This window comes from Balaenoptera borealis (genome assembly GCF_965194805.1).
Source record: "Balaenoptera borealis genome assembly, chromosome: 16".
NCBI lineage: Eukaryota > Metazoa > Chordata > Mammalia > Artiodactyla > Balaenopteridae > Balaenoptera > Balaenoptera borealis.
Window position 1 is genome coordinate 14,153,395 of NC_138872.1, and position 20,983 is coordinate 14,174,377.

At 45.8% G+C, this 20,983-nt stretch overlaps 1 protein-coding gene across 3 annotated transcripts in view; it reads right to left on the reverse strand.

Annotated features, from left to right (window-relative positions):
* Nucleotides 1-20,983, reverse strand: part of EYA2 (EYA transcriptional coactivator and phosphatase 2) — a 303,026-nt gene that overhangs the window by 146,988 nt on the left and 135,055 nt on the right. For all 3 annotated transcript variants that reach the window (XM_082361171.1, XM_082361170.1, XM_082361172.1), the window contains 3 exons: nucleotides 19,444-19,486; nucleotides 15,846-15,988; nucleotides 4,414-4,530 (listed from right to left, as the gene is read on the reverse strand). In XM_082361171.1, the coding sequence (XP_082217297.1) occupies nucleotides 4,414-4,530; nucleotides 15,846-15,988; nucleotides 19,444-19,486 (303 nt within the window). The remainder of the gene's footprint in view (nucleotides 1-4,413; nucleotides 4,531-15,845; nucleotides 15,989-19,443; nucleotides 19,487-20,983) is intronic.

The window sequence follows — 20,983 nt, forward strand, 5'->3', positions numbered from 1 at the left end:
TTGCTCCTGAATGGCTCAGGTTGGGTTCCCGAGGTCAGTATTAACAACCCCTGCCTTTGGTAAATACAGAAGTAATTTCCATAGAAAAAGGCGCTTCCACGGTTTTTAAGGCCCCCCTTTAATGCAGATTTCACCAGAAGGGGGGTTGATGCTGATGTGGGTGGCTCAACAGCCTCAAATTGGTATTCCTCTTTTCTCTTACCAAAACTATTTCCTAAAACTAAGAGTTCAAGGAAAGAGAAGTGAATTTGGGAAAAACATAAGACCCTCAAATCTGAAACTAGGATAGAAATAACATTTTACATTTGTAGAGCACTTAGTTTGTGTCAGTGCTGTTTGAAATATTTCACACACATTAACTCATTTAATTATCACGGCACCCCATGCGTAGGTACTATTCGTATCCCCATTTTACAGGGGAAGAAACCGAGGTACTAGGAAGTAACTCAGCTCAAAGTCACAAGCTGGTACATGGATTGCACAACTGGGAAGTGAACTCAGCCTGACTTCAGAGTTACAGCTTTTAACTCTCATGTTACAGAAGCAATGAGAGAAATAATAAAAAGTACACCCAGCCTTGATGGACCTCATCTGATGTGCCCACGGTCATTCCATCTAGTCCTCCAACAGCCCCATGGGGTCATCTCTCTTGCTATAATGCTAGTTCCACAGGTGAGGAGAGCGAGGCCTGGAGAAGCCAAGCGCCTCACCCAGGTCATGCCTTGGGACACAGCCTGACTGCAACCGGGTCCAGGGCTCTTAACCCCTCCGGGGCACCAGCAAGTTCTTACACCACACTCTCAAGATGTTCTTTTCTTCTCTTTTTAATCTTTGTGGTCACTTCCGTGAACAGCAGTGTTTTAGCAGGAGAAGCCAAAATGGAACAACAAAAAAAATCAAACCCATAAGAAATACGTTTCAGCTACAAAAACTCCAGGTGAACTTAAAAAAAGAAAATAAACAACCATGAAAAAGCTAAAGGAGGGCCATGAACTTCTCTCTTCTACGTTTACTGCACATTTGGTGGGGGGTAATGCTATCTAAGCAGATACAGATCTCCAACCAGGGCCTTGTGGCAGGGGGAGAGGGCGAGATGGCTCTGCTGAAATTTTCGGAAGTTTCTGAGATCAGGTAGAGGACCTAGGCAGAGGCATCCCAGCTTACTTAATGCTTGATCTGGGACCCTACACAAGCCACTCTGCTGCGGTGCCTCAGTTTACGCATCTGTAAACGATGGAGTGGTCTCTCTCTACTCAGGTTCCTTTTGCTTCTATAAAATGATGATTTTAATTCTTAGAAAGGAAAAGGACTCGGCTCAGCTTCTGAACATGGACCAGTTTTACGCCAAGTCGGTACTTTCAGGCCTAAAGCTCAGTCTCAATCTCCTTCTTCATTCCCTTCTTTGTCCAAAAAACTAAGCTCAACCAATGTCTTCCATTCTGAAATGCACACAGAGTAGTTGGAGAGTTTATTTCTCCTCTGGAACAACTTGAAAAAAAAAGTTAATAGGAAGCACATGGGCATGGTGTGTGAGCCTTCTATGTGTTTGTGTTTGAAAAAAAAATACTTAAGGAGGAATATGTCAGGCTTGCAAAACGCCTGGGCTGTCTCAAGAGCAGTTTATGGCCATTAGCATTAGACTGAAGGCAGTTAATTGGGACAAAGTCCAGCTGGCATCTGGGCCATGAAGACGATAAGAAAATAACCTGGACTATTCCTGTGGTAGGGTGGGAACAGAGCAGCAGATGTTTTTCCATTTGTGAGGGGCTGATGGGGATGGAGGCGGGTCGTGGGGTCTAGGCCAGGGCTCATCCATGGAGGATCATCTTCTAGATGGATCTATGAGAGTGTGGAGGGCAGGGTGGTGTTGGGGTTACGTGCCTGGGCTCTGGAGTGGAACCACCTGGCTTCAAATCCCATTGCCACAGCCATGTGACCTTGGGCAAGCTACTTTACCATGCTGTGCCTCAGTTTTTCCACCTGTGAGATGGGGATACTTACAGAACCTACGTCACAGGGCTACTGGGAAGATCAAGGGGAATGGTGTATACGTAGAGCTAGGGCGGTATCTGGAGTCCTGAAGGAGTATAGGAAATAGCACTTGGAGGAAACAGCATAGGCTCTGGAATTGTACTCTGAATCCCAGCTCTCAACACTTATTGGCCCTGGGGTCCCTGGGTAAGTCACTTCCCCTCTCTGAGCCTCACCTTCATCATGTGTAAAGCAGAGCTGATGCAGCCCACCTCCTATGGCTGCTGTAAGGACCAGAGGAGAAATAACATATTCTCTATGCCCCAGTCCAGGGAGGCCTCCTGCTTCACTTTCCAGTCTCATCTCCCCTACTCACTACACCCAGGTTCAAGAGTCTCCTTTGGACTCTTTCAACACTGCGAGCCTTTTCCTGCCTCCGGGCATTTGCCCTTGCTGGTCCCTCTGCCTGGGCTGTCCAGTCTCCAGCTACTCACAGGCTGGCTCCTTTCCCTCACTCAGGTCTCCCTAACCACCTGGGTAGCGTCCATCACCACTCCTTTCATCATGGCCCATCACACCACCCTGTTTTGGTCCTCCACACGATTTAGCACAATCTGTAACGATCGATTTATGTAATTGATCACTGTCTATCTCCTTAGAAGCCCTGAGGCAGTCAGTTCCATTTCTATAGGAAGAGCTGAAAAAAACTGGTTGAGATTGACCCAAATGCAAGTTCAAGTTCACTGTCTTCACAAGCCTTTATGATCAGGGATTGTGCCATAATTCACTCCCCATTTGAGGAGGGGTCCCAGCAGCTTATTCCCTTCAGTGGGACTCAGAAAGACCGCCCGGGGAGACAGAGATGACAGCCGAAGCAGAGGAGGCAGGAGGTACCATGGCGAAGAGCAGGCTTTGAGTGAGGATTGGCTTTGGGAATTCACCAGACCCCCAAGAGACTTGATGCAACCTGTTTCCCACTGCGCTTGCAATAAAATCTAAGCTCTTTGCCCTGACGCTGGGCAGGGCAGGCATTCCCTCTATGACGCAGTTTCTCCTCCTATAAAATGGGAATTATGCCAGAACCAACACTTCGGAGTGTCATGAAGGTTGTATGAGATGATTAGCCACCTCTTGTGGCACGTGGTGAGTGCTTGGTCAATGTTAGCTGATGGTGTCATCAACAAACTCTGTTGCAGATCTTTACGTGGAAGCTATTCCAAGGTCTGGGCATTAATGCTCATCACCCCCTTTCTTTTACGTACCCCGAAGATCACAATGCTTTTTCCTGAAAGGCTGCCCTTGACATCCATTTAAATTGTTTCCTTAATTAAAAAGACGAAGCGGCAATACCTGCAATTTTTTTTTTTTTTAAAGAAAAGTAGCACCATGCATTAGCCCACCACCTTGTCATTGCTCTTTCAGTTTTTCATATTACTTTTCAGACTGTTGGTGGTCATTTTTACCAGCTTTCATGAACAAAAAAAATATCAGGGTGAGGATCCCCCAAATTACTGCCACTGGCCCTCTGCTCCGTGCATCAGCTCCAACATGCTCCCCATGGGGCACCAGAGAAGAGAAGGGGCCTTTGGATGGTAACAGAGTGCAGGTGGGCACAGGAGAATCCAGCAGGCCAGTTTCTTAGGGTATGTGGGGTGGGAGTCACACACTGGAGTTTCTTCCCTTTCTAAGGCTACCCAATGGGGATGCAGAGCCCAGAACTTCCTGCCTGGAATAATAGCTCCTTTACCAACTGTCTAGTATTCCCAACACCAGGCATTTCTCTGAGTCTACAATGGACTTGCCTGTCCCATCACAGTTAAAATCAAAGCCAACACCTTCCCTCAGCCCTCAAGGCCCTGCATGATTTGGCCCTGCTCTCTCCCCAAGGCTCTCTCCTCTCACATCCCCCTGACCCTGCTTCCGCCCCACTGGCTCCTATTCTGTGCCTCGAACACATTAAGACACTTCCCTCCATACAGCTTTTGCAACGGCTCTTCCCTCTGCCTGGAATGCTCTTCCCATAGGTCTGCACATGGCTGGTTCTGCCTCATAGTTTGGGTCTCTGTCCAATGTCACGTCTTCAAAGAGCCTTCCCCGATGACTCTATCTAAAGTTACCTCTCCCACCTCTCCTGACCCCTCAACTGTTCGTCACTCTCTGTCCGAACACCACGTTTACTTGCTTCATTGCATTCAACCCCTTCCGAAATTAGCCGTCTATTTGCTGCCTTGTTGATTGTCAGTCTCTCCCTCCTGCCCTGTAATTGCCATGAGGGCAGAAGTCGTATCTCCTCTGTCCCCCACTGCAACTCTAGTACTTGAGAGAGATCCCGGCACACAGTAGGTTCTCAGTAAAACTGCTAAATAAACGAATGAACGACTGGACACCCAGCTCAGGCAGCGCCTTAGAGACGGCAGGGAGGGGCCGCAGCGCCACACTCACCGTGCATCTGGTAGGTGTACGGGCTCTGTCCAGTGGGGGCGGTGCTGAAGCTGGAGCCATAGCTGAGGAATCCACTCTGGCCAGGGGAATGGTTCAAGCTGTCTTCTGTCTTGATGCCTTGGAAGGAGCAGAGAGAAGCATCAGGCACACATAATTAGGATGCTTCCTTGTCACCCGCAGAAGAGCTACTGCGTCAAGAGAGCACGTGGTTTTATCAGCTTCCAGACTGGCTGCAAACTGGTGATTTGTGAGCTGAAGTTAGCCTACACACGTGTCTTGCTTGGCCTGTGTATTTTAAAGGAAAATCTGAAATTGGCTGTTTTTGTTTAAAAATCAGGAGATTTCTCCAAAAAATCTAGACTTACGGCTTCTCTTGAGCAATAGGATGATCTAGAAACCTCACCCCTGTGTTGTTCCCGTGATGACAGGCTGCCCCCGTAGCTCCCGATTTGTGTGTTTCCCAGGTCACCATGGAGCCCATATTGTCTCTGAGACATGGAGGCTAGTTTTAAGGTACTATTTTTTCATTGCCGTTTTTTTGGTGTTTTTTGCTTGTCTGTTTTTACATCCTAGGACACGTTCAAAAGTGAGAAAGGGAAAGTCAGGCTAAGAGCATCTCCTATTTTGCACATGCAGTCAGCTTCAGGCTTCCTGCCTGGCTCTGAGGGTAGTGAGTTTACAACCCCTTACTCCAAGGACTAGCTCCACGTACGGCTTAAAAGTACATCAGGATTTGGGGTGAAGGTATTACATGAACCACCTCTCCTCTGTAAAGATGATGCCACTTCACCCTAAGACACACTCTCCACTCTTCTCATGGGTGGACCTGCTTATCCAAAGGCCACAGTTACAAATCTGCCTCCTGCTTCAGCCAAACTCTGACATGTTTCCCCAAGGCACAGGCACCAATTCCATGAGCAACTGGCTGGAGAAGGAATTGTATTGAGGGAGGAGGCTGATCCGCCAGTGGCCCATACATGGTATTTTTATTGAAAATATAATCAACTTTGCTAACCTTTGTCTTATAGGTGTACAATAGTATTTCAATACTATTTAAATGTGCATTTTTTAAAAAGAACTCTGCTAGTTCTGGGGATGGTTTTGTAGCTATGGTTTCCCTCCTTCTCACCCATTCACCCCCATAAATAAAGAGAATGCTTAGCGACGTGAAAATGATGGATTTTGAGTCAAGTGGTCTGGGCTGGAGTCCAGGATGGTTTGCTTCATTACTTGGTGACCTGGACAGTTTCTCCTTCAACCCCAGCCTGGAAGTCTCCTCTCTTATGAAATAAGATGCTGATCTCCACTGGCAGGATTGTTGGGAGATGAAAAGAACGGGAAAGAATGAACATATAAAGCTGTGGATGAGGTACTCAGAAACACACACCTCTTTCATCTTCACAACAATCCCATGAAACAGGCAATACTACTTTCCCTATTTTAAAGATGTGGAGACTGAGGTTCAGAAAGCCAGGCCACTCGATCAGCATCTTGTAATCAGCAGGTAACTCTGAAGTCTAGGTTTTCTTTTCCTTCTCGATACCTCTCAATAATGGGTGTGAAAGGATTTTCTGCACTAGATGGTGCTCAACTTCAGTGACGATAGTGACGACAGCAACAAGCAATATTTATACGGCACCTTCTTTTGCTTCATCTGCCAGGGATGGTTAACGGTATATTCAGTACAGTCTGTCTCCTGGTGCAACTAGAGTCAAATCTAAACTCCTTGGGTGACGTGTTCCTATATGGGCTCTGCTCACCCCTCTGACCTCTGCCTTCTCCAGGCTCCCTCCTCACTCTGCTCAAGCAGTGTTCTCAGTCACTTCACTCATTTTACTGGCTGAATGGAAATTCAAAGTAAGGAATATCACTGCTCATTCAGCCAGTCTCCTGATGATGGATTCTAGGTCTATTCCAATTTTTTTTTTTCTATCACAATCCAAGATAGAATGGCCAAAATTAAAATGTTTGTCTAGGATGGATACAAGAAGAGGAATTGCTAAGTCAGAGGGGAAATACATTTTTCATTTTAAACTAGATACAGACAAAACTGCAAGAATGTGTCTTTAGACTCAGGGCCTTTGCACATGCTGTTCTCTCTGCCCTGGAATGCACTTCCCTCCACCCCCTTCTTTATCGGGCTAATGCCTTCTCATCCTTGATTTCTCAGCTTAAATGTTGCTTCCCCAGAAAGGCCTTCCATGACCTGAGTCAGCCCCCTGATTACTCCCTCCAGAGCACCCAGTTTTTTCTATGGCTCTCATCACAGTTCATGGGCTTAACATCTGTTCTCTCCTTAGGCTGAGAGCTCCAGGAGGGTGGGGGCTGGGCTTGGCTTGTCCACTGTGGCATCCCCACACCTGGCTCAGTGCCAGGCACACAGCAGGTGCCAATAAATATCTGTCGAATGAATGAATATGGAAGAAAACAAACAAAAAAATTTCACCTCTCCTTCTGTTTGGTGAAGTGGATGGATCATAATATTCTAACCCATGAGAAAGGGGAGAGAATACGGTGGAGGCACACAAAAGGCTTAGTTCTGTACATCAGGGTTGCCCATATTTGGTCCATGAATCAGTCACCAGCTCATGATAAGAAAGCACAGAAATTGAGAAGTAAGTATTTAGAAACTTTCATAGCAACTTGAAATTGCTACGGCATCTAAGGTCATATCTCTAGGCTTCTATTTTGTATGAGTTTTTTAAAAATTTCATTTTTCTAGTAATTATTTTTGTTGCATTTTACCAAAGAGTCAGTCCATGATGAATTAGAAATTAAAAAGCAAAAAACCAAAAACTGGTCTTTTACCTCCAGGTGAGAAGCACTGCTCTAAGAGATTCAGTTCAAAGGAAATCTGGTGATGGTCTGGTCTGAGGACAGGCTGGTGGCATCAGCTCTCCTGCCCTCTAAGCATTTCTCATGAATATCTTTATGGCAAAGAGAACAAGGCCCCCAAAGATGCTCAAGAACTACCTACAGGTTCCACTGTCTTCAGCTCATGGGAGCACAGAAGGGAGCATGTGCATTTCAAAGAGGTTGTCAGCCACAGAGATGCGCTGGGCATTCATTCATTCATTCATTTCACAAACATGCAAAATAATACTCTACACCTGGGGTCAGCTAACTCTGGCCCATGGGGCGAAGGTGATCTGCTACCTGTTTTTGTAGATAAAGTTTTATTGAAACACAGATACAGGCATGCCTCAGAGATATTATGGGTTCAGTTCCAGACCACCACAATAAATCGAATATTGCAATGAAGCAAGTCACATGGATTTTCTGGTTTCCTAGTGCATGTAACAGTTATGTTTACACTATACTGTAAATTAGCAACTGAATTTGTGTAATATTCTAAATCCTATGTTGTCATTTCTATAATCTTCACAGCATCTTCACCAGGAATAGATTCCATCTCAAGAAACCACTTTCTTTGCTCATCCATAAGAAGCAACTCCTCATCCAGTTTTATCATGAGTTTGCAGAAATTCAGTCCCGTCTTCAAGGACCCCACTTCGAATTCTGGTTCTCTTGCTATTTCTACCACATCTGCAGTTACTTCATTTCCTTCACTGAAGTCTTGAACTTCTCAAAGTCATCCATTAGTGTTGGAATCAACTTCTTCCAAACTGCTATTAATGTTGACATTTTGACCTCTTCCCATGAATCACCATCTAGACTGGTGAATGCTTTCCTGAAGGTTTTTAATTCACTTTGCCCAGGTCCATCAGAGGAATCACTATCTAAACCAACAAGAGCCTTACAAAATGTGTTCCTGAATAATAAGATTTGAGAGTTGAAATTACTCCTGATCCATGGGCTGCAGAGTGGACGCTGTGTCAGCAGCATGACAACAACATTCGTCTAATCGTCCAGCTCCATCTTAGCTCTGGGGTGACCAGGTGCATGACCAATGAGCAGTAACATCTTGAAAGGAATCTTCTTCTCTGAGAGCGAGGTCTCTACAGTGGGCTTAAAATATTCAGTAAACCATGCTGTAAATGGATGTGCTCTCATTCAGGCTTTGTTGTTCCATTTATAGAGCACAGGCAGAGTAGATTTAGCATAATTCTTAAGGGCCCTAGGCTTTTCAGGATGGTAAATGAGCACTGGCTTCAACTTAAAGTCACCAGCTGCATTAGTCCCTAACAAGAGACTGAGACTGTCCTTTGAAGCTTTAAAGCCAGGCATTGACTTCTCCTCTCTAGCTATGAAAGCCCTAAATGGCATTTTCGTTTTTTTTTTTTCTTTCCAGGTATGTGGTAAATTAGTGTTTCCTTTGTTTTATTTTAATTACAATTTCTTTCCTACTCAGAAACATTTTCAAAGTATGATATCTGTGTCAATTAAAAAAAAAACTATGGAAATAAATAGCACAGACATAAAGAATGATAAGGATGTATGTTTCATGGAGCATCCTAAATACCTATTTGAAAATTTTGAAGTATCTGGAATACTTTCTTACTGAATATCTTAACTGTACATATCTATCACTGAGACATTTAACTGTACATATCTATCACTGAGACATTTATTTTAAACTAAAAAGTTCTTCCTTGTTTGTAAAAGTAGTACCTACCAGGCTTCACTGCATTTTTCTTTAAATATCCACAGTTGTTTTGTATATACTGTCAGAGTACAAGATTAATTATTTCTAAAAGGAATGAAACTTATGGAAAAGGAACAAAATTAACTTAGCATTTCCTTCTATTCAACAGAGCTATGGCACAGAAAAAAACAAAACAAAATGAAACAAAAAAATAAACAAGCGAGACAGATGGATGGGTAGGGCCAAAAAAGGGAGGAGAAAGGATAGGACCAGATCCTAGTGAGCTACAAATCTCACCAGAGGGTTGATGGAAATTGAGATTGGTGGATCAGGCCAGGAGACAGAGCTAAGTAGGAGAGGAGTTCCTAATAGAATCAAAAAGAGGGTTGGAAGTTAGGAAAGAGTAGTAGTAAATGTGATCATATGGAAAAGGGAATGGGTTCTTAAACCCATAGCATCTTTTGAACATTAAGATATTTCTACAAGGATAGGTGTGTGCCTTCCACATTTCCCTGCAGACTGTTTTGAATGTGCCTTGAATTCATATTCCACAGTTGCAGAACAAACTGCCACAAACTTAGTGGCTTAAAACAAAACTCACTTATTCACTCACAATTCTGTAGGTCAGAAGTCTGGGTGGGCTCAACTGGGTTCCATGCTTAGAGTCTCACAAGGCTGAAATCAAAGTTTTGGCCAAACTGGGCTCTTATGTGGGAGCTCTGGGGAAGCATCCATTTCCAGGCTCATTCAGATTCTTGGAAAAATCCAGTTCCTGTATCTGTAGATTTGAAATCCCTTCATCCTTACTGGCTGTCAGCTGGGGACCATTTTTGGCTCCTGGATTCCACTTGCATTCCTTCTCACCCCCTCCATCTTCCAATCAGTAATGTTCCATCAAGTCCTTTACATGACTTCCATCTCTCTGACTTCCTCTTCTGTCACCAGCCATAGAAAACTTTCTGCTAAATGGCATTTTCTAATCGAAGGCTCCATCTACATTGATAATCTGTTGTCTAGTGTAGCCACCTTTATGAATTATCTTAGCTAGATCTTCTGGGTAACTTGCTGCAGCTTCTACATCAGCACTTGCTGCTTCACCTTGCACGTTTACGTTATGAAGCTGGCTTCTTTCCTTAAACCTCGTGAACCAACCTCTGCTAGCTTTAAACTTTTCTTCTACAGCTTCCTCACCTCTCTCAGCCTTCACAGAGTTGACGAGAGTTAGGGCCTTGTGCTGGATTAGTCTTTGGCTTAAGGGAATGTTGTGGCTGGTTTGATCTTCTATTCAGACCACTAAAACTTTCTCCATATCCGCAATAAGGCTGTTTCACTTTCTTACCATTCATGCGCTCACTGCAGTAGCACTTTTTAATGTCCTTCAAAACTTTTTCCTTTGTATTCACAACTTGGCTAACTGTTTGGTGCCAGAGGCCTAGCTTTCAGCCTGTCTTGGCTTTTGACATGCCTTCCTCACTAAGCTTAATCATTTTTAGTTTTTTCTTATTTTAAAGTGAGATATGCATGACTCTTTTTTTTTTTTTTCACTTGAATACTTTGAGGCCATTGTAGGGTTATTAATTGGCCTAATTTCATATTGTTGTGTGTCAGGGAATAGGGAGGCCCGAGGAGAGGGAGAGAGATGGGGGAACGGCTGGTTGGTGGGGCAGTCAGAACACACAACATTTATTGACTAAATTCGCCATCTTATATGGGCACATTTCATGGAGCTCCCAAACAATTACAATAGTAACACCAAAGACCACTGATCACAGATCACCATAACAAATATAGTAATAAGGCAAAAGTTCAAAATATTGCCAAATTGCCAAAATGTGACACAGAGACACAAAGTGAGCAAATGCTGTCGTAAAAATGGCACCAGCGGACTTGCTGGAAGCAGGGTTGCCACAAAACTTCAATTTGTAAAAAACGCAGTATCTGTGAAGTGTAATAAAGCGAAATGCAATAAAACAAGGTATGTCTGTACACCCATTCGTTTATGTATTATCTGTGGCTGCTTTCAAGATACAGGGTAGACCTGAAGAGTTCTGATAGACACTGTATGGCCTGCAAAGCAAAAAATATTTATTATCAGGCTCTTCACAGAAAAAGACTGCCGACCTCTATTCTTCATAAAGAAATGCAGAGCAACGATAAACAGCAAATCCAGGGGCGTGGGTATCTGACAAGAAAGGGAGGTAACCTCCCTTTATTTTTCATGTTGGACGGTCAGCTCATGGGTATTTGTAGTGCTACTCTTTCCGCTTTTACATATGTCTTAAATGTTGCATAATAAATTGAGAAAAAAATACTCCACAGTCCTGACCTCCTTGCCTCTAGTTTGCTCAACTGTGTTATTATTTCCCTGCAGCTATTTAAACAAAGGTAGTAATGCTATTTGCCAAGGAGCAAGGAAAAAAGTTTCCTAACAAGATTCAGCAAGGTTTGTCCAGACAGTGAGCAAACACTGCTTGCTCGGGCACAGGCATATGTGAAGGGAAAGGGCTTTTCATCCCAGCTGTCGTTACTTAGTGATGTGGACATTCCAGGTGTGTGTGTAGCAGCCTGGCTTCAGCTGTATTGACTGAACATTTCCCTTGGGCCAGGCCCTGTGAGCTAAACCCTTTATAGAGATCAGGGGTTGACACATGATGGCCCGGGGGCCAAGTCTGGCCCACTGCCTGTTTGTGTAAATAAAGTTTTATTAGAACACAGATACACCCATTAGTTTACATATTGTTTGGCTGCTTTCATGCTTCAATGGCAGTGTTGAGTGGCCCAGAAAGCTGAAAATATTTATGATCTGGCCCTTTACAGAAAAAGGTAGCTGATCCCCAGTGTAGATGATCTCATTTAATGCAACGACAATCGTTAGGAAGCCAGACTTAGTATCACTCTCATTGTATGAAGGAGGAAAACTGCCCAGAGTCTGAGGACCAGCAAGGGGCAGAGGTGGGGTGTGAATCCGGAACATGTGATCTTACCACTTATGCTGTACTGTGAGGGCACAGAGCCTCTGAAAGTAACTGGGACTGTAAAATGACTTTGAACCAAATTAATTTCCACCGGATGCCATGTTTTGTCTGGGAACAGGGCTAGTTTTCTCTTTTATGCTGAAAAATAATCCAGCTTCATGTTTCTTGGCTGTCAGCCAGGCAGGGTAACTTACGTGTGATTTTATCACAAGTCTTCTGGCACAGGAGGGACAGAAGTTAGAAGAGATGCCCACACCAGTTGGCCAAGGTCTGTCATAGGTAATCCCCCAGGATTTCTGGAATGCGTGCTCAGGCAGTGGAGCTCAGCAGCGAGGGGCTCAGACTCCAGATCCAGGCTGCCTGGGTGTAATTCCACCTCTGCCACTGACCAACTGGGGGACCTTGGGCGAGTTATTTACCCTCTCTGAGCCTCCATTTATTTATACCTTGAAAGGGACTTTCCTTGGAGGGTTGAGTGGGGCTTTAAAAGAACAAGTAGACACAGAGCCCTGAGAACTGTGGGTGGCAGCATCTCAGTGATGCAGCATCTCAAAGATGCAGTATCTCAGGGAATACCCTGGGGGCCCAGTGGTTAGGACTTCGTGCTTTCACTGCTGAGGGTCTGGTTTCAGTCCCTGGTCAGGGAACTAAGATCCCACAAGCTGTGTGGCGCAGCCAAAAAAAAAAGCGTTTTTTTTTTTTTTTTTTTTGAAGATGAAGCATCTCAGTGGTGCACATCTCAGTGATACACATCTCAGTGATACAGTACCTCAATGATGGTGTCCGTGACCAACGCCTGACCTGGTGCTCCGTGACTTGTCACTCCTAACTCCACAACTGCTCTTGAATATGTCTACTTCTGTCTGTTCACTGCCCCCCAGGTCTCCACCATTGCTCTACTCCAGACTTTACCAGTCTCCCAACCTACCTTCCTGTTTCTCCTCTTGCTTCCCTCCAATCCAGCCTCCCCACAGCAGCCAAAGTGATCTTTAAAAAACCCAGATTGTATTAGATAGCCCTCTGTTTATAAATCTGCCAATGAGTTCCTGCTTCACTTGGAATAAAATCCTTCCCAGGCGCTAAGGCTCTGCCCACCTCGCCTACCTCATCTGTGTACTGTGTTCCAGCCACTGGGCTTCCTGGATTTGCCAAGTCCATCTTCCCAGGGGTGGTCGCCTTGGCCTGGATGCCCTCCCTCCCGTGCTTACGAATGGTCATCTCTCAGTTCTCAGCTGAATCAGCTCCTCATGTAAAAGGCCTTCCCTGGCGCTGGGACCTATAGTAAATCTTGCTTGTTCTTTACCCTTTCACAGCCTTCTTGTCTTCCTTTATATCACGTATCATAATGTGAAATAACACCTACAATTTTTAAAAGTTCATGTAATTTCTTTCTTCCTCTAGGCCAGGGGTTGCAAACTTACATGTCTTCAGGGGACAGGCAGCTAACTCAAGTGAGTAATGAGGGTGGGGAGGACTGTGGTGAACTCAGGCTAATAGGGTCAGCCCTACTCAGAGCCGCCTACTCCTGACACAAAAAATGCGGGCCCAATGCTGCCCGATCATCCGTCGTTTTTTTTTAAAGACATTAGGAATATGAACTTCTATGTAAACATTTCCCATTTAAAAACTGGCAATTAATTTTTTAAATGTCAAGTATATTTTATAGGTTAAAAAAAATATCCAAGGGCCACATTATCTGTTGGCCTTCACTTTGCAGCCTCTGTTCTAGACTGTAAGCTCCACAAACACAGGGCCCATTCTGCTTGTTGACCACTGTATGCCCAGCACATGACCCAATGCTGAATGAATGAATGAATGAATGAACAAAAGAACAGGGCAGAGGAAGGGAGGGAGAAGAGGGAGGAAAAAAATTCAAGATTCAGTCTCTGCACTGAAGCCACACCATCTGGTTGGCAAGATAAGATGATCTGATTAATTTAACCGTTGAAGAAGCTGAGGTGTGGAGAAGCCAGGGGCAGTTGAGTCTGGAAGGAAGGCCTCCTGCCTGCAATCCTGTTCTTTCTACTGGATACCATGGATTTGGGTGGATCGGAAAGCCATCTGTGTGGATGTCTGTGCTTTCTGCCTGCCCCCTCCTCCTTTGGGGACCACCCCTTCCTCACACTCAGATCAGTTCTCTGGGGTGAGCCTGACCTGATCAATGGTACCATGGGTGGACATGTGGCCATCCAGAGCATTCCATCTTTCTGCCCCAGGCTCTGACCATGGGGGTCCAGGTAGGGAGATCTCTGGGACAATGTGGCAAGTCCTGGACAGCGGAGGCTCTCTTTTTGGGGAGTTCCAGCCTGGAACTGCTAGGGCTGCCTTTGGCACCACAGTGGAGAGCCTGCCTGAGACGGAAGCCCACACAAAGGGAAGCAGAGAGACTAATTCCTCCTATTATCATACCTGGATCCAACCCTGCCTGAAGCTAAAGCCCTAAGATTTTTCAGCTATGTTTGCAATAAACATCCTTATTTTCTTAAGTTAATTAGCATTGGATTTTTGTTGTTTGCTACCAAAAGGGCTTTGGTTGATACATCAGTTAAGATGGGAAGAAATCACATGAATAAAAGCCACAGACAGTGTGATGGTTAACCTTATGTGTCAACTTGGACCACGGGGTATCTAGACATTTGGTCACACATTATACTGTGTCTGCGAGGGTGTTTCTGGATGAGATTAATTTGAATCAGTGGACTGAGTAAAGCAGATTGCCCTCCCTGATGTTGGTGGGCCCCATCCAATCAACTGGAAACCTGAACAGAACAACAGACTAAGTAAGAGGGAACTCCTTCTGTCTGAGTGCTGAGCTGGGACATTGGTCTTTTCCTGTCTTCAGACTCGAACTGAAAAATCAGCTCTTCTTGGGTTTGGGCCTGCCGGCTTTTGGACTAGAACTCACAACATCAGCCCTCCTGGTTCTCAGGCCTTCAGACTCAGGCTGGAATGACATCCTCTACCATCTCCTGGGTCTTTAGCTTGCCAACTGCAGATCTAGGGACTTCTCAGCTTCCATTAATGGGTGAGCCAATTCCTATGATAAATTTCTCTCTCTGTCTCTATCTATCTATCTCAGCTCCATCCCATTGGTTCCGTTTCTCTGGAGAACCCTGATGAATGCTGACAGGGACAGGTGAGCAGTGGACAGGTGAGCAGGTGAGCCTGGTTCACTGAGCCTCCAGGTCTTGGCAATAGGGTTCTGACTATCAAGGTTGTATGTCTCTTGTTTTTGCCTTCCCAGCATCCATTTTTCCTTCTTCTGATACCACCACTGGGTTTTCCTTTAAGAGAACCATCCCTTCCTCATATACAATCCATATGCTTCACCCTCCGATTATCTCCCTCACCCCCACCTCCTTGCTTGTGCTAAGCATTGTCACGTGACCCAATTTGGGCCAATGAGGGTCAACACTGGGTTCTGGTGGAGCTACTGGGAAAGATGAGACCTCCTTCCGCTGAGAGTGCTGAGCTGAAAGCATGCAAACCTGGAGTTGACAGGTACAATCTTTGCTGTCACATGGGAAGAACCCATGTGGAGGTAAAGACAACTCAGAGGAAAACATCTGAAGATGGAGTGAGACATCTTCCTCGTGACATCATTCAAGCACCTGGATCCAGCCATACCTGCTATCAGTTGTATCCCCAAATTTACCAGTATGTGAATCATTATATTTCCATTTTCCCTAAGCCAGCTTGGGTTGTGTCTTACTCTTGCAGTCAAAAGAGGTCTTGATATAGTCTCTAGATCTTGAACCATATTTAAAGTGTCTGTCCTTCTCCTCTATCTCCAATTCAAAATTAGGCTGGCTGCATTTATCATTCTGCATTTCACTGAAGCAATAGGGCAAAATAAAGACCATGATGGTGGGGATCCCAGGGGGAAAGCAAGAGCTTGGTCAGGTACTCACTGTAAGAAGGGATTCCATAGGCTTGTGCTGGAGGTGGGTAAGCTGTGTAGGAGGTGGCCTGCTGGATCCCCGCACTGTACTGAGTCTGGCCGTAGGCTGCCATGGCCGTGGGATGCTGGCTGGGCAGGACACGTGGGCAAGGTCTGCATGGAAGGAGAGAAGATGAAATCTCCAAGCCCAAGCCCAACCCAGCATCTCTCCCCCCTTATTCTGGTATCACCACCACCACTATTTTCCTTTGGGGGTATTTATTCTTTTCTTTTCTTTTTTTTTTTTTTGGCCACTTGGCTTGCAGGATCTTAGTTCCTTGACCAGGGATTGAACCTGGACCCCGGCAGTGAAAGCACTGAGTCCTAATCACTGGACCGTCAGGGAATTCCCTGGGTATTCACTCTTTCCAGGGGAAAGACAGCTTACATATTCATCAAATCCTATTTCATTTTCCTTTCCTGGGCACCAGGAAGATTACACTTCCTGTCTCTCTTGCAGTCAGATTCAACCACATGACTGGGTTCTGCCTGACAGAATGCCTAAACCATTCATAGGTCTGGCCAACAAAACCATCCCCTTCCTCTTTCGGCAGCAACTGTGGAGGGTACCAGTTGAGAGGGCGGAGCCAACACAGTTACATCCTGGATCCCTGAGTCAGCCTGTGGAGGAGAGGTGCCCTGGAGAGTTTCATGGGATCCACATTGGACTTTATATAAGAAACAAACCTTTGTTGTGCTAAGCCACCGAGACCAAGGTTTATTGATTACTGCAGTATAGCCTATTCCACCGTGATTATCTACCCTAATTTAGACACCTTCCCAATTGATTGCAGCTTTGACAGGGTTGTCATTCAAGATGCCCTGCTCTTGGCCATGGGGTGGGCACATGGTGCAAGATCATCCAATCAGACTTTGTTCTGGGAATTTAAATCTTGGGCTGAATAATTCATTCCAACAACCACATTCTGAAGAGACTGTTTTTTAGTTCCTTCCTATTGCTTGGATCCTAGAAGCTGTCCTACTCTTGGTCTTTCTCAAGTCCTGATTATTCCACTTTTGCTTCCATTGTGAGCTACTCCAGATCTTCCAAAAAAAGTACTTTTGTGCTTACATCAGCTGGGGTCTATTTCTGTTACTTGCAACCAAAGAACACAAATGGATTCCTTACTCCAAGATGAATAACAGGTTCCATGGAGGGCTAGGATTTAACGGGCCACTGACCTAAGACATCTGGAATATAACGACTGCTAGTGATCACTGCGCTCTGACCACGGGCTAGGAACTGTGTCACATGGGCCTAATATGTGCACTGAATCACATCGGATACTGATATCAATTCTCTGGGGTAGAGGCTCTTCTAACTCCCATTTTAGAGAAGAGAAAACTGAAGCTCAGAAACCGCAAGTCACAGTTAGAAAGTGGGAAATCCGGAACTTAAACTCGTAAGTCTGACTCCAGAGCCCACACTTGTAATCACGAAGCTTTGCTGCTTCTCAGTGACGGGCCTGGGATTGACTCAGCCCTGTATTTATTGCTCCTGTAGGGAGCAATAAATAAAGTCAAGGTAGGTTGTTCTAACAGGAAGGGGACAAGATGGTGAACCTACGGATATAATTTCTTTGGCCAGTGCAGTTTTTTCTTAATTTGAAGTTGCCAGTATTTTAAAACCAGAAGATTCACACATACACGCACACACACACACACACACACACACACACACACACATACACACTCTCTCTCTCTCCTTATTTCCCCCTTCTCTTGCAAAGCAGATGCTTTGGAAAGCCTGGGTCTGCTCTGTGTGCTGCCATCAATTCTTGGGCCTACGATATGCCAGGCACTGTCCCAATTATTGCATGTAGACTGGCTCATTTAAACCTGATAGCAACTGTGACAGCTCTTGGAGGCAGTTACTACTCCCATCCCCATTTTACAGATAAGAAAACTGAGGCAGAGAGAGATGAAGGAACCAAAAGCACACAGCTGATACACAATTTGAACCCTGGCTCCAGAGGCCACGCCCTTAACCACTCCACCTCTGTGCAACTTGACAAACTGTATCTAACCATCCTGGCCACGAGTTTATCAGTAGATGGTAATGAGATTCCCAAACCTGTATCTGATTCCATTTTGATTACATCACCTTAGTAAAAACCTGTTGGTTTCCAGAGTTCCTCCTACATACGAAGCCTGATGGCAGGTGTGAGACAGATGCAAAAGTTCACGGAATTATAAAAAGATGTTCTCAGGTCCTCTTTCTTTTTGACAACTACTGTGCTGAAGGGTTGGGGAACTTGTTCCAAGATGCCTAAGAAACTTGTTTGAGCTGGAGACGCCAGAATCGGTACTGGAAGGCGTTTCAGCAGTCAAGATTCTTACCCTGTGAGGTGCTTGGAAACGCATCTGGAGCATCGGGACTTAGTGCTGAGCAGAGAACCTGATTTGAAAATGTTCCCAACTTATACCTGTCTTTGGAAGTAGAAGGTGGAAATCGGAGATGATCAACTCCTGCTTCCCATCAAAACCGATGTGAAATTCTCGGATAAAACTGGGGCTCAAGTGAAAAGCCAGAGAGAGGACAGTGGAGCTCTCTAACCTCAAGGCCATAAAACAAGTTAGGTAGATTTAACAGACCTCAGTTGCTACCGACAACCCCCAAAACATCTTCTGGAGGGAAAGAAAGGATGAGAAAGTGTGCTCCTTATAAACAGCTTCTACAGTCTCATCCAGGGAGGAGCATGTCCAGCCATGGAGGAGCTGAGTATCCAGACTGAGGGCCATGCTGACTGTCTTGCCAAACCCGGGGCTTCTCACACTAGGGGGTGCAGATGGGCAGCCCCTGAGGACCCTGGGTAAGCCCTGTCCATCACTGGGCTCCCACTAACCCCTGTGCACGGCTCTCACGGAGCATTTGTACCGTCCGCTCTATTGAGATCTCTGATCTACTGGTCTCTCTCCCCACTAGACTGGAAGCTCTCCGAGGGTAGGGACTGTGTCTCACTGATCTCGCGAGTCTCCAGTGCTCCTACGAGATTTGGTACTGAGGAGTGTTGGGTGAAAGTTGGAGCAGGAAGAGGGAGGAAGGAGGGGGGAGGAGGGAGGAAGAAGGATAGAGGGGGGCAGAGAGAGAAAGATGGGGCAGGAGGAAGGAAGAGGAGGGAGAGCACAAGAGAGAGAGAGGGCAAAGAGAGAGGGAGGGAGACAGAAAAGGAGAGAGAGGAAAGGAAGGAGAAAAGACAAGAGAGGGAGAGACAGAGAAGCAGGAAGGGAGAGAGGAATTGAGAAAGTCTATGATAGGAAAGAACAGGAAGGAAAGGAGAAAAAGACTGAAAAAAAGAAGAAAGAAGAAAACAACAGCCAACACTCTCAGGACAGTCTGTTCCAGACCCCTTTCTAAGCGCCCTTTACGTGGGGCAGGCATCATGATTGTCCCCCTTTTCCAGACGGCGAGACTGAGGCCTGGGGAGGTGGGGTTGTTTGCTCAAGGTCACTCAGCCAGTAAGAGTAGTGCTGGGATTCTTTTCTAGGGAGTCTGGTTCCAGAGCCTCTGCCCTCCAAGAAAGAGAGAGGGAGAGAGCGTGAGAGGGAGATAAAGCAAGGGTACTCACCTTGCAAAGAGCTGGGACACACTCAGAGCCGATGTGGTGATGCCTGGAGGGGAGAAAAAAAACATTTGAAGGGCTTGAGCTGTCAGAGCGATGTTCCCCAGAAGCTGTGACTTCAGACGCCAGGTTGAGGGGGAAGAAACTCAGAGAGTTGCTGCCAGGGACTTTCTCAACCACACAAGCTTATCTGAGGCACACCATTGTAGCACTCTCCTTCTTGAAAACCTTTTCTGGGTGTGCTTTGTCTCCAGATACTAATTGTAGGACTACGTATAAAGAACCTGTAGCATCTTGAAACATCAGAGTAGAATCCATCCCCCCACTCATTGTACAGATGGAGAAAGGAGGGCAAAGAGACAGAAAGAACGTGCTTGAGCCAGGTCACACGACTAGCTGGCAGCTGGCGCCATTTCTACTCCTGGATGGAGACCCACTCCCTTCCTTGCCTTAAAGGCAACCCCAGAAACCTAGAAAGGCAGACACTGGTTGGCTTTGATTATCCAACACCTATTTTCCTTCTTCTGATGATGTCACCTTGATATTCCTCCTCTCCCTCCCCAGTTTCAGTTCATTGGGTTCAGGTGGGGCTGGCCCCAGCACTTAGGGGGGGCACATCTTGGATTATCTCCTAGGCTCCAGCTAGAGTGTGGGGCAGGGAGATGGAAGAGGCCTGAGGTCCTGATACAAGTGCTCTACACTGTATCTCTGGGCACTCAGCCTCTAATAATGGTTGGGAGGCAATATTCAGGAGATGATGAAAACGTGATAGAATTTTGCTGGGAGAGACATTTCCAAGAGGATAATTTTACAAACGAACAGTTCACTGGGGAGGATTTTGTGCTGTGTCATTTTAAGTAATACCATGCAATGTCCTCAGTGTGGAGCCCTGGCAAGTTCTAGATGATGTGTCTACTGATTGTACCAACCTGCCAATTCACACGCCCTGGTATGCAGGGCAGTGGCTGAGGCGCCCCTGGGCCTCCTGAGAAACGCCCCAAGCCCTCCAGAGCTCTGAGCCTCTCTGTAAACCAACCTGCAATTCCAACTCTAGCACTCAGTAAGCAAAGAGACTTCGGGCAGACTGCCTATAGTCTCTGGGCCTCAGGGTACCCTCCTGCGAAATGGGGAAAAAACATTTATCTCACAAGGATGCATGAGGATTAAATGAGATGATGATGATTCTATCCATCATTTACCCAGTGCCTGTTACATGCCAAGCTGTCTTCTAAATCCATTACCTGGATTATTCTAATCCTCATAATCACCCCTTGAGGAGGGTTCTCTTCACGCCCCCATGTTACAGATGAAGGGCAGGAGGCGCAGAGAGTTTACATAACTCACTCAAGGCCACACAGGTCCTAAAGGGTGGAGCTGTGATCTGAACTCGGGTGGTCTGGCTCCTGACTCTGGCTTCCCAACCAGGACACAGCAGCCCACGATGACAATCATCATCATAATAGCAACCAGCACCCGCTTAGATGTTCACCACGTGCCGGGCCCGTGTTAACTGCCTACATGCATGAACTCATTTAATCCTCATGGC